This window comes from Herpailurus yagouaroundi, unplaced genomic scaffold, assembly GCF_014898765.1.
Source record: "Herpailurus yagouaroundi ecotype Mexico unplaced genomic scaffold, PumYag 193, whole genome shotgun sequence".
Lineage (NCBI taxonomy): Eukaryota > Metazoa > Chordata > Mammalia > Carnivora > Felidae > Herpailurus > Herpailurus yagouaroundi.
This window is the reverse complement of record NW_024412424.1, coordinates 2041573-2052897: the sequence shown is the minus strand read 5'-3', so window position 1 is coordinate 2052897 and position 11325 is coordinate 2041573. Positions and strand designations below refer to the sequence as shown.

The 11325-nt window shown below is 59.2% G+C and overlaps 1 protein-coding gene across 1 annotated transcript in view; it reads left to right on the top strand.

The window, feature by feature from the left end:
• UNC13A (unc-13 homolog A) overlaps positions 1-11325 on the top strand; it is a 58157-nt gene that overhangs the window by 19793 nt on the left and 27039 nt on the right. The window contains exons 7-16 of the mRNA XM_040445554.1: positions 2708-3293; positions 3555-3663; positions 5407-5453; positions 7711-7789; positions 7953-7958; positions 8428-8499; positions 8758-8977; positions 9591-9818; positions 10696-10837; positions 10958-11127. Coding sequence (XP_040301488.1) covers positions 2708-3293; positions 3555-3663; positions 5407-5453; positions 7711-7789; positions 7953-7958; positions 8428-8499; positions 8758-8977; positions 9591-9818; positions 10696-10837; positions 10958-11127 — 1659 coding nt within the window. The remainder of the gene's footprint in view (positions 1-2707; positions 3294-3554; positions 3664-5406; positions 5454-7710; positions 7790-7952; positions 7959-8427; positions 8500-8757; positions 8978-9590; positions 9819-10695; positions 10838-10957; positions 11128-11325) is intronic.

Genomic DNA, 11325 nt, shown 5'->3' with positions numbered 1-11325 from the left:
CAGAGAGAGACAGAGCATGAACGGGGGAGGGGCAGAGAGAGAGGGAGGCACAGAATCGGAAACAGGCTCCAGGCTCTGAGCCATCAGCCCAGGGCCCGACGCGGGGCTCGAACTCACGGACCGCGAGATTGTGACCTGGCTGAAGTCGGACGCTTAACCGACTGCGCCACCCAGGCGCCCCTAGGGCCCTTTCTTTACGCTAAACCTGGTAAGAAGATCTCACGAGCTTGGTCAAAGGGGGTGTGCTTTGGCTGACCCCCCCCCTTCCCGAGCGGTGCCCCCGAGACGTGGGGGTGCCTGGGCGCTCCCTTTAAGGGCGCTGGCGATTTGGGGAAGAGTCTCCCAGCAAGCGGCCGGCTGGTGGTCCTGGCATGGTCCTGCCCTGATGGCCCGACTCTGTTTCTGACCGGCAGGCTCAGGCACAGTCCCTCGGGAGCTGCCCCTGCGCGCTCCGGCCTCTACCACTACCCCCTCGAAAGTCAGCTGGCCCTAGACCTGTCCGACAGGCGGGCCACGCCACTGCCCAGTGCGGGGCGCTGGTCTCCAAACCTGTGAGGCTGAGGGTCGTGCCTGCCGCCGTCCTTCCGCGCCCACCCGGATCACCCAGCCCTGGTTGCCAAACAAAACTGTGACGCACGGGGTATTAGACGGATTGCACGTTTGTAAAGCGCCTAGAGGGGCGTCCGAACGTGCCACGTAGTGACTGTTGTGTCGACAGCACAAACGATACGGTTTGGAGCTAACTGGGTGCCCCGTGGGTGCCCAGTGATTTGGGGTTGGGGGTCTTTTTCCGAACTACCTGCTCTCCCCAGAATACTGTTCCCCCATTCAAGCCTCACTCCCATTCATTTGCATACCCAAGCTGGCTCAGGCTGAAGCGATTGTGGGAACAAAGTTTCAACCTGTCGGAAACAGCTGAGAGGAGAGTCAGAGACCAAATATTAGTGAAAAGGAAAGGTCTGCCCTTGGAGAAAGAGAGTCGGGGGAGCGGCCACAGCATCCTACCCAGAGAAAATGCCAGAAAGGGTTGGCTGGGAGAAGTCTGTCTACCATGTGCATTCCTGGGACAGGATGGGGGGGGGGGAGGAGTCGGGGAAAGAGGAACCCGCTCCTCTTGTGCTTTGGTCAGGCTACACAGGAGTGAGGGGAGACCCTCCAGAAGCAGGGGGGAGGAGAGGATGTAGAGGTAGAAACAGCTCGCATTCCCCTGAGAGTGACTCGAGCCGCGCTCCCCGGCCATCCTGGCCGTGCTGCCTGGTGCTGGATGATCCGAGAGGCTGGGGACACCGAGCCGGACCCAGACATTCCATCCCACAAGCCAGGGCTTGGCTGGAAGGAGGGGCAGGGCGGGACACTCTAGCAGTGGGGAAGGGCAGGGAGGACTTCCCGGAGGAAGGTGCCTGGCAGCCCCAGAAGGATCAATGAGAAGTCTCAGGAAGAGAATTTCAGGCAGAGGAAACAGCTCAGCCACAGGCTGGAGATCAGGCCCCAGATCATGATCAGGAAGGCCCTTGGGTGGCCAACTCAGGGGCGTGGGAGCCAGGGGAAGCATCTGAGGGGGGTGAGAGCTGTGTTAAGACTCAGTACGTCAGAGCCAGGATGGGAGGATGGCCCTGAAGACGAGCCTGGGGCAACTTAGGCGGCGCCTGAGGTCGTAGGTGCTGGGATTCCAGTCCTGGGCTGCCCCCCTCCCCAGGGACCCCAGAATGTGCCGGGATGGACTTCAGAGTTATTCACCAGCAGAGGGAGCTTGAAGTCCTTTCCAGCCAAATAATACTTGCTGATCCCTCACCTGTCCCCTGCCATCTACAAGGCGGGCCACTAAAAAGCAATCAACTAAATGCATAGTATTTAAGACAAGGAATGATGTTTGTTGAGTGACTGAGTGAATGATTAGAAGGGGGACGAGTGGTGGCCCATGCGTCATGCTGCCTGCCCTCAACCAGGGCTAGGTGTTCCTTCCTAGTCATATCCAGCATGACCCGGGGCGCACCTAAGGACCCGACTTGGCGGGAGGGTGGGGGAAACTCACTCAAAGACGACATTTCAATGGGCACCAAAAGAGAGTCTGGAAGGGTGTTCCTGGAAGAGGGCACAGCAAGGGCAATGGCTCAGAGGTGGGCGCTGATGTAGGGGCTCTGGAGGAACAGTGAGAAAGCCAGTGTGGCCGGAGCAGGGGGGGAGAGATGGGAGCACGGAGGGAGATGAGGTGGGGAGGCTGGAGGGTTTGGGCCACCCTGGGGTGTAGGGCAGGGCCCAGGTTTTATACCAAGGGCTCTAAGGAGCTACGGCAGATTTTAGAACAGGGACGTAAGTGCCTGCGTTTATGATTTGAAAAAGCCCCTCTGTGGCTTCCATGGGAGGCGAGGGCTGTCGGGGACAGGAGGGGACGTTGGGGCAGCGTCTAGATTCGGGGACATCAGGAGCCAAGGCCAGGTTCGAGCTGCAGAAGCACTAAATCTCCCCAGACTGGAGGTGAGGCACTGATTGGGGTCCCCAGCACATCGGAGGGGCCCAAGGACAGGAGTGGCGCCCGGCGGGTTCTCCAGGCCGAGGTTTCCCAGGTACCCGGGGCAAGGCCAGGAGCCCCGTAGGCACTCCTCCGCCAGTGCTGAGTGAATGACCGGGTGGTGGCGCCTGCGTGACGCGGGGGGGGGGGGGGGGGGGCCGGGGCAGGCGGTGGCTCGGGGGTGCCTCCGCGGCTGAGCCCTGGCTGGTCCCCACAGCCCCACCGGCAGCAGTCGCTATGCCTCCTCGGGGGAACTGAGCCAGGGCAGCTCGCAGCTGAGCGAGGACTTCGACCCGGACGAGCAGAGCCTGCAGGGCTCCGAGATAGAGGACGAGCGGGACCGGGACTCCTACCACTCGTGCCACAGCTCGGTCAGCTACCACAAGGACTCGCCGCGCTGGGACCAGGATGAGGAGGAGCTGGACGAGGAGCTGGACGAGGAGCTGGAGGACTTCCTGGAGGAGGAGGAGGAGGAGGAGGAGGAGGACGAGGAGCTGGAGGAGGAGGAGGAGCTGCCTGACGAGGAGGAGGAGCTGGAGGAGGAGGAGGAGGTGCCTGATGACATCCGGAGCTACGCCCAGCGGGAGGAGGTGGCCGTGGCTGAGCCCAAAGACTTCAAGCGTGTCAGCCTCCCACCGGCCGCAGCTGAGAAGGAGGATAGGCCTCCGGCCGGGCCTGCTGAAGCCCCCGATGTGACCAAGGCGGCCCCTGGGCCAGCCGCACTGGAGGAGGTGCCCACAGCGGAGCGGGCCCCTGAGCCGGAGCCCCCCAAGTCTGAGGAGAGGTAATGGGAGGGGGCCAAGGGGCTGTCGCGCGGCCAAGTGGCGCTGTGATGGGGTCAGCATGGACCCGGGGAATGGAGGGGAGGGTGTCGCAGGGTCATGGCGGGGAAAGCGGAGGGGACACTGAGGCCCGTCAGAGGGGCTACAGGTGGGTCACTGTGTCTCTGCAGGGCCAGAGAGGCCACGCAGGGCTTGACATCGCCCGGAGGGCGGAGGGTGAAGGGAGGGCCGGTCCTGGAGCCTCACGACGCCCCTTGCCTCAGTTTCAGGCGACGAGAGGATGAGGAAGGCCAGGAGGGTCAGGACTCCGTGTCCAGGGCCAAGGCCAACTGGCTTCGAGCCTTCAACAAAGTGCGGTTGCAGCTGCAGGAGGTGAGTGACAGCTGCAGCCCAATGCCCAGACCCGCTGACACCTGCCGTGGCCCGCCAGTGGACAGCGTGGCCACGCCCACTGCCCCCGGACACCCCCCCCCCCCCCCCCCCCGCCGTCCACCACGGGCTTCGCTTCGCCTTCTTACATCCTGGTCTTTCTATGGCTCCGCCCACCCCAACCTGGCCCCACCCACACCTGCCCGCGTCCTGGCCTCACCGTTCCCGGCCCAGCCCCTGTACAACCTGACCCCTCTCTGGCCCTGTTTGCACCTTGACTTCATCTGTCTCCAGAAGGGCCCTTCCCTGGTCTCCCATGACTGCCTGCCCTCCCCCCGCAACCAGCTGGCCCCACCAAGGCCCGGCCCAGCCTCCCTCGTGCCCACCTGGGATTTCTGAGGAGGGAGGAAGGAGAGGTGAGCTGAAACCTGGAGCCATGTCAGAGTCAAGCTCATGGATAGGGATAGAGGTGAGGGAGAGGGAGAGAGGTCAGAGCGAGGGCAGCAGTCAGAGATCAGAGGTCTGGGTTAACACTGGGGTTAGGGAAAGGAATCAGTGCCTGGGGTCACACTGGGTACCAGAGTCAGGGTTGGGGAAAGGTCTCAGGTCTGGTCAGTATCAGAGAAGGAATTAGGCGAAAGTATTAGCGTCAGGGTCACGCAGCAGGATTGAGGCCCCTCATTTCTCTCTTCCATTGCTCAAGCCACCCTAGGCTGGGGACAGAGCAGTGTCATTATCCAGGGGGACCATTATCCAGGGGGTGAGGCTGGCAGTAGGATATCCTAAACAGACTCTCAAGGTCTTAGACCGTCAAATGTCAGAGCCACAGACGTTTCCAGTCGAATGTCTTATGTTTTAAAATTGAAAAATTTTTTTTGACTAAGTTCTAAAAGCAAAGGGTAGAAAAGAATATGCAGTGTAAGGTCTATAGAATAACTTTCGCTACGTCAGCAATTTGAATGAAAAATAAAAAAACAGCAGCGACTCTTTGGTGGAACTCGTAATACGGCAAAAACCAAATAAACGTGGGCAGGCTCTGTGGGTCTCGTAGAAGGGGCGTAAAACAAATCCAAGGTAATCAGGAAAACTCCCTGGAGGAGGTGACACTTAAGGAGAAGTGATATCCAAAATGCTTCAATGATATTTCAGGAGAGTGCTGGACCCTCCCCACCCTTCTCCCACCATGCCACCCTTTAGTTGCATAGGAGGTAAGGGTGTCAGCTCTGGGTCTACAATGAGATCTGAAGGATCAATGGAGACAATAAATTTCATATATTTAAAAAACAAAGGATCAATGGAGGCTGATCGGGAGCAGTAGGTGGGAAGGCGTAGGAGCAAGTGGCACAGCTCAAGCAAAGGCCCTGGGGCACAAGACCAGATGAGCAGGTGAGGCCGGGAGAAGTTTAGAGAATGACAGAATCTTACGAGTGTTTAAACCAACCCCCGAGAAGCCCAGGACTATAGTGCACGGGCTCTTGTTGGAGATGATGCTAACACATCCCCACGTTTGACGGACAAGGAGACCGAGTCCTACTGAGGTGGGTGGTAGAGAGGAGCTCTTCTCTCCCCATTTCACAGATTGGGCAAACTGAGGCCCAGAGAGAGCTTAAGGACACACAGTGAGGACTAGGACCCGGGCCTCCTGACTCCCGGCCCAAAGAGGAGACAAAAGCGGGTGTGGAACCTACCTTGCTCTGGGGAGAGGCTGCCACACTGACCGTGTCTGTCTGTCTGTCTGTCACGCAGGCCCGAGGAGAAGGAGAGATGTCCAAATCCCTGTGGTTCAAAGGCGGGTGAGTAACGGAGTCGTGGGGGAAGCAGGAAGCTTTGAATCCAGAGCTCGAGACTGCTTACACCATAGCGTCAGCCCAGGGAGGATAGCCAGCCGTTCCATGGAGACAGGGGACAGCTTGAGTGACAGATCGGGTGAAATAATGTAGCCACTAGCATAAGCATTCACCCCGGACAGAAGCCAGAGAGAGTCGCACATTGAATCCCCACAACACACCCACGGGAGGACCGCTACCCCTATTTTCCAGGTGGGGAAACTGAGTCCAGAGAGGTACGTGCCTTGCCCCAGACGCTCACGTTATCCAAGATCACTTCCTCCTAGAGAAATAAGTATAAGAGAGAGGAGAAGCCTGTGCCCTGCAGCGTCCCTCTGCAATCCCGGGGTGAAGGTGTTGATCTGATTCCGTTTTTAAACATCCCAGATTATGGCTACGGTCGCTGGCTCTTTCTTTAATGGTGACCCTTTCCTTAATGACAGTTATTTGGGCGTCCGTGGAGCCTTTTGTCCTATCTAAGCGCTTACGCGGGCTTTTCTTCCTTCAGCGCCTGAGTGGAGAGGTTAGAAGATGTCAAAGATATTCTTAAACACTTACTTTTTATCTGTGGTTGTATTTATTTTGAGAGCGAGAGAGCGCGCAAGCGGGGAGGGGCGGAGAGAGAGGGGAGAGAGAATCCCAAGCAGGCTCCGCGCTGTCAGCGCAGAGCCCAACGCGGGGCTTGAGCTCCAGAAGCCGCGAGATCATGACCTGAGCTGAAATCAAGGGTCCGGTGCTTAACCGACGGAGCCACTCAGGTGCCCCTGAAAGATACTTTTTCTGCGTTTATTTATTTTTGATAGACAGAGAGAGACAGAGCACAAGTGGGGGAGGGGCAGAGAGAGAAGGAGACACAGAATCGGAAGCAGGCTCCAGGCTCCGAGATGTCGGCACAGAGCCGGACCCGGGGCTCGAACCCACGCACGGCGAGATCGTGACCTGAGCCGAAGTCGGAGGCTTAACCGTCGGAGCCACCCGGGCGCCCCTAAAAGATACTTTTAAAGTGCACTAATGTTTTCAAGTAGCAGCGGGAAGGGTGACTGCCTCTCCTTGTCCGTCCTTTGCAAACAGAGGCGCGGAGACAGACGCTGTGACTCCCAGATGAGCCGGTGCCCTTGGGGGGAGCCCCGGAAGCTGGGACTGACACGGGGATGAACACGTGATCTATGGAGGACATGCCCTCGAGAGACGCGGGCGGGGGTCAGGCTGGGGAGCCAAGCCCCCTGAGCCAAGCCCAGGTGTATTTCGGGAGTCACCAGGCCTCTGCCTGATCCTCCAGGCAGCACTGGAACATGGATGGCACCCCGGGGCTTGTCCAGAGTCACTGGCTGCCAGGCATCTCTCTCCTTGGCCAGTGGGAACCTTCTGGAGAAGAGCCACGCCTGAACCCTCTTTGGGATGTGGGCCCCTCCCAGTAAGGTGAATCCGTAAAGGCCACGGTAGCATCTCCCACAAAGTAGCTCATTCTGACCCACCAGCTACGCCAAAGCTGCGTAGCCATCAGCTTCGAAATCACTCCTTCCAGGATCGACTTTAAATATACATAGGTATTTTCAATTTTGAAATACCTATTTCAATTAGGTAGTGTCTCGTGAATGTCTTAGTTTATTCAAACTTCCATTCAAACTTCCATTCAAATTGGGCAACAGCATCATCTCCCCATTTCCCAGGTGAGGAAGTTGAGGCCCGGAGTCGTCTTCATTTCCTGGGGCTGCCGTAACACACTACCGAATGGGCAGCTTAAACCAACAGGAGAATAGTATTTTTACAGTTCTGGAGGCCAGGATTCCAAAGTCAAGTTGTTGGCTGAGCCACGCTCCCTCTGTCACTGTCACCTGTAGGGGAGACTCCTTCCCTGCCTTGCCAGCTGCTGGTAGTTGCTGGCAATCCTCAGTATTCCTTGGTTTGTAAATGTGTCGCTCTGATCTCTGTTGTCACACTGCTGTCTCTCTTTCTATAAAGACACCAGTTACATTGGATTAGGGGCCCACCCAGTCTAGCGTGAGCTCATCTTAACTAACTATATCTGCAATGACCCAGATATTCCAAATAAGGCCACCTTCTGAGGTACTAGGGGCTAGGATTTAAAGGTATCTTTTTGGGAGACACCATTCAACCTTTAATAGCCCCCGGGGAGATCAAGTGTCCTGCCCAGGCCTCCAGTGATGTCTGTTGGAGACAGGGAGACGCCTGGGCCCTTGACATCCCCGTGTGTGTCTTACAGACCTGGCGGTGGCCTCATCATCATTGACAGCATGCCGGACATCCGCAAGAGGAAGCCCATTCCACTCGTGAGCGACCTGGTGAGCGCCTGTGCCCTCTCCTCCCCCAGCAGAGCAGGCCTGCCATAAGCAGTGCTCAACCTGTACAACTGCCCATGGCAGACCTGGGGCTGGGGGCTGGCAAGGTGTTCCCTGGGACTAATGTAATCTGATTTCTACCCTGCCTGCTGCATGGACACTTCAGGCCATGGTGAGTGGTAGTGACCTGAGCCCCCATCTCTTCCTCAGCCCCCCCCCCCATTAGGATCTTCCAACTGGCCCCCAATGCATGGGTTCCGGGGTGAGGGGACCCTGCCCTGTCCTACAGTTTCTGGGTGGGGAAGAGAGCAGGTGACTCCCGATCTTGGTTCCTGGAGTGGCTGGTAGTTTTGCTCTGTGGCTGCTGATCGTGGCCAAATGCAGCTCCTGAGTCTGGTTCCTGGTGGTGGGGGGATGGGTGAGTCAGGGGTGTGAGGCTGCTCACCTTCCAGGGTCCCTTCTAACCCAGAGCCTCTGTCACTTTCCAATTCTTCACTGGCCCTCCTCCTGCTGCTATTTGTGGCCGTGGCTGCAATCCGTCGCTGGCGGCCCCAAACCATGGCTGTGGATTCTGCTCGTGGTGACAACCCTACGGGTGTGAATCGACCCCGGTGACTCCCTTGGTGATTTCCCTGCCCCAGTCCCTGGTCCAGTCCAGAAAAGCGGGCATCACCTCCGCCTTGGCCTCCAGCACTTTGAACAACGAGGAGCTGGTGCGTGGGGCGCCTCCCCTTCCACGGGGGGTGGGCTGGGGGCTCCGGGGAGGAAGAGGAGGAGAGCGTGGCAGGGACGGGCACTCCTCCCTCCCCACGATCTGGTTGCGCTGCGTCCGGCCGACATGATCTGTGCCCCGGAACCGTGGATTCCGACGGTGTGGGGGCAGGGGAAGGGACGGGGACTTTACTACACTCAGCGAGGGGGTGAGGGTGGCGCAGGACAGCGCCCGATGCCGCCCCTCTCTCTCCGCTCAGAAAAACCACGTTTACAAGAAGACCCTGCAAGCCTTAATCTACCCCATCTCCTGCACGACGCCGCACAACTTCGAGGTGTGGACGGCCACCACACCCACCTACTGCTACGAGTGCGAGGGGCTGCTGTGGGGCATCGCGCGGCAGGGCATGCGCTGCACGGAGTGCGGCGTCAAGTGCCACGAGAAGTGCCAGGACCTGCTCAACGCAGATTGCCTGCAGCGTGAGCGTGGGGCTGGAGGAGCGGGGCTCCGGGGAGGGGCGGGGTTACGTGGGGGCGGGGCTCCGGGGAGGGACGGGGCTCCGTGGGGGCGGGGCTCCGCAGAGGGACGGGGCTCCGCGGGGGCGGGGCTCCGCGGGGGCGGGGCAAGAAGAGGGGAGGGACTCGTTGGCCGCAGGAGTGGGGCGAGAGGAGGGGAAAGGGGGCGTGAGGGGGTCAGAGAGGGGTGGGGAGAGACTCTGGGACTAAACTGTCCGAGGGTGGGCTTACTGACAGCGGTTCCCCTGGAGAAAAATGGGTTAGAGAGGGGGCTCAGAGAGGGAGGGGGCTCTGAGTGGGGGGGAGGAGCCAGGGAAGGGGCGGGGTCTTGGTGGAGCGCTAGGGTTTAGCGCGGTCCCCTAGCGCCCCAAGGTGGGTACTACGCGGAGAAGGAGTAGGAGGGTGCAGACAGCATGTCGAAATCTCTAGCAGCTCTAGCTTTGGGGCGTGAGTCACCTGAACCCCCACGGCTCTAAGTGCTCTTGGCCGCAGCCCAGGAAGCTGAGGAGTGGGAGTTGGGGTTCTCGCTCCGGTGAGGGGGCGCGCTCTGGACCGTGACTGCTCTCTGCGTCCACAGGGGCTGCAGAGAAGAGCTCCAAGCACGGGGCGGAGGACCGGACGCAGAACATCATCATGGTGCTCAAGGACCGCATGAAGATCCGGGAGCGGAACAAACCTGAGATCTTCGAGCTCATCCAGGAGATCTTCGCCGTGACCAAGACCGCGCATACGCAGCAGATGAAGGCGGTCAAGCAGAGCGTGCTGGACGGCACGTCCAAGTGGTCGGCCAAGATCAGCATCACTGGTGAGGCCGCGGGGGTGGGGGTGGCCACGGGGTCCCTTCTTCTCAGCCCCCTGTGCTCCCTCCTATGGCTCTTCCTTTGGCTGTGTGTAGTGTGTCCATATCTGTCCCATGTCCCTAGGTGTGTTTGTGCTCCCGCGGTGGGCATGTGTGCCTCCAAATGGGAGTGCATGACGCTGTCTGCATGAGTCTTGGTTTGTGCCCCACCCCACCCCCAGAATCAGACCCCAAGAAGAAGAGTTGAGGGCACGTTGTTTATCTAGGGGGTGATGCCGTGGGAGTTGAGAAGTGAGCCTGGGACGGAAGGAGCCCTACACAGGGTGTCAACGATCAGGACCACTGGGGGACAGTGCTGACCACTGGGGGCAGAAGGGTCCTGTCCGGGTGGAGGCCTTCGGGTGTTCATCCATGCCCAACCTCATTCGAATTTCCCTGAAAGCAGACCCCAAGATGAGGATTTCGGGGCAGATGGGTATCCAGAAGGTGGCCCCAGGAAGCCCCAGTGTGGGTGGAGACATGAGTCTGGGAGCAGGAAGAGAAGGAGCCCTGCAGGGGACCCCAATAAACAGGCAGCTCTGAGAGCAACTGTAGGCTCAATCCTGCTGGAAATTTCAGGAGGACAATGTACAGAATGTCTTACCCAGGGGTGACCCAGGGCAACCTTCCCATCCAGCATCAGCCGAGGACTCCGGGGGTGTTAACTCTTCAGGAAGCCCTTCCTGTCTTGTGGGCGTCCCCATGGGCTCCCATGGTCAGAACAAAGCCCTCAGGCCATGTCGCAGGTGTCCCCAATAAGCAGCAGGGAACCTGTGGCAGTGACTCTTCTCCGTACGCCTCACTCCTTGAGCCCGTATTTGTATTTGTCCTGTGTGTCTTCCAGTGGTCTGTGCCCAGGGCTTGCAGGCAAAGGACAAGACGGGATCCAGTGACCCCTATGTCACTGTCCAGGTTGGGAAGACCAAGAAACGGACGAAAACCATCTATGGGAACCTGAACCCTGTGTGGGAGGAGAACTTCCACTTGTAAGTGCCTGGCTGAACCCCTGGCCGCCCAGGTGGACTCCCTGCTGGAGCAGCCAAAGGGGGCTCCAAGACCAGCCACCTGACCCCCGCCTCTGCCTCCCCTCCCCCCCCCCCCCGCAGTGAATGTCACAACTCCTCAGACCGAATCAAGGTGCGTGTCTGGGACGAGGATGATGACATCAAATCCCGTGTAAAGCAGCGGTTTAAGAGGGAATCCGATGACTTCCTGGGACAGACGATCATCGAGGTGCGGACACTCAGCGGCGAGATGGACGTGTGGTACAACCTGGGTGAGCATGGGTGGTGTCCTGCAAGGGGACAGGGAGGGTGCCCCAGGGGGCCCAAGTGGGGAACCAGTGCCAGGAGGAGGTAGTCTAGGAGCCCAGTCTGATGGAAAAGGTAGGGTCTGTGTGTCCCAATCTGATGGGGGAATCAGGATCTGTGAGGCCCAGTCTGATGGGGGAGGAAGGGTCTTCCGTGAGGCCCAG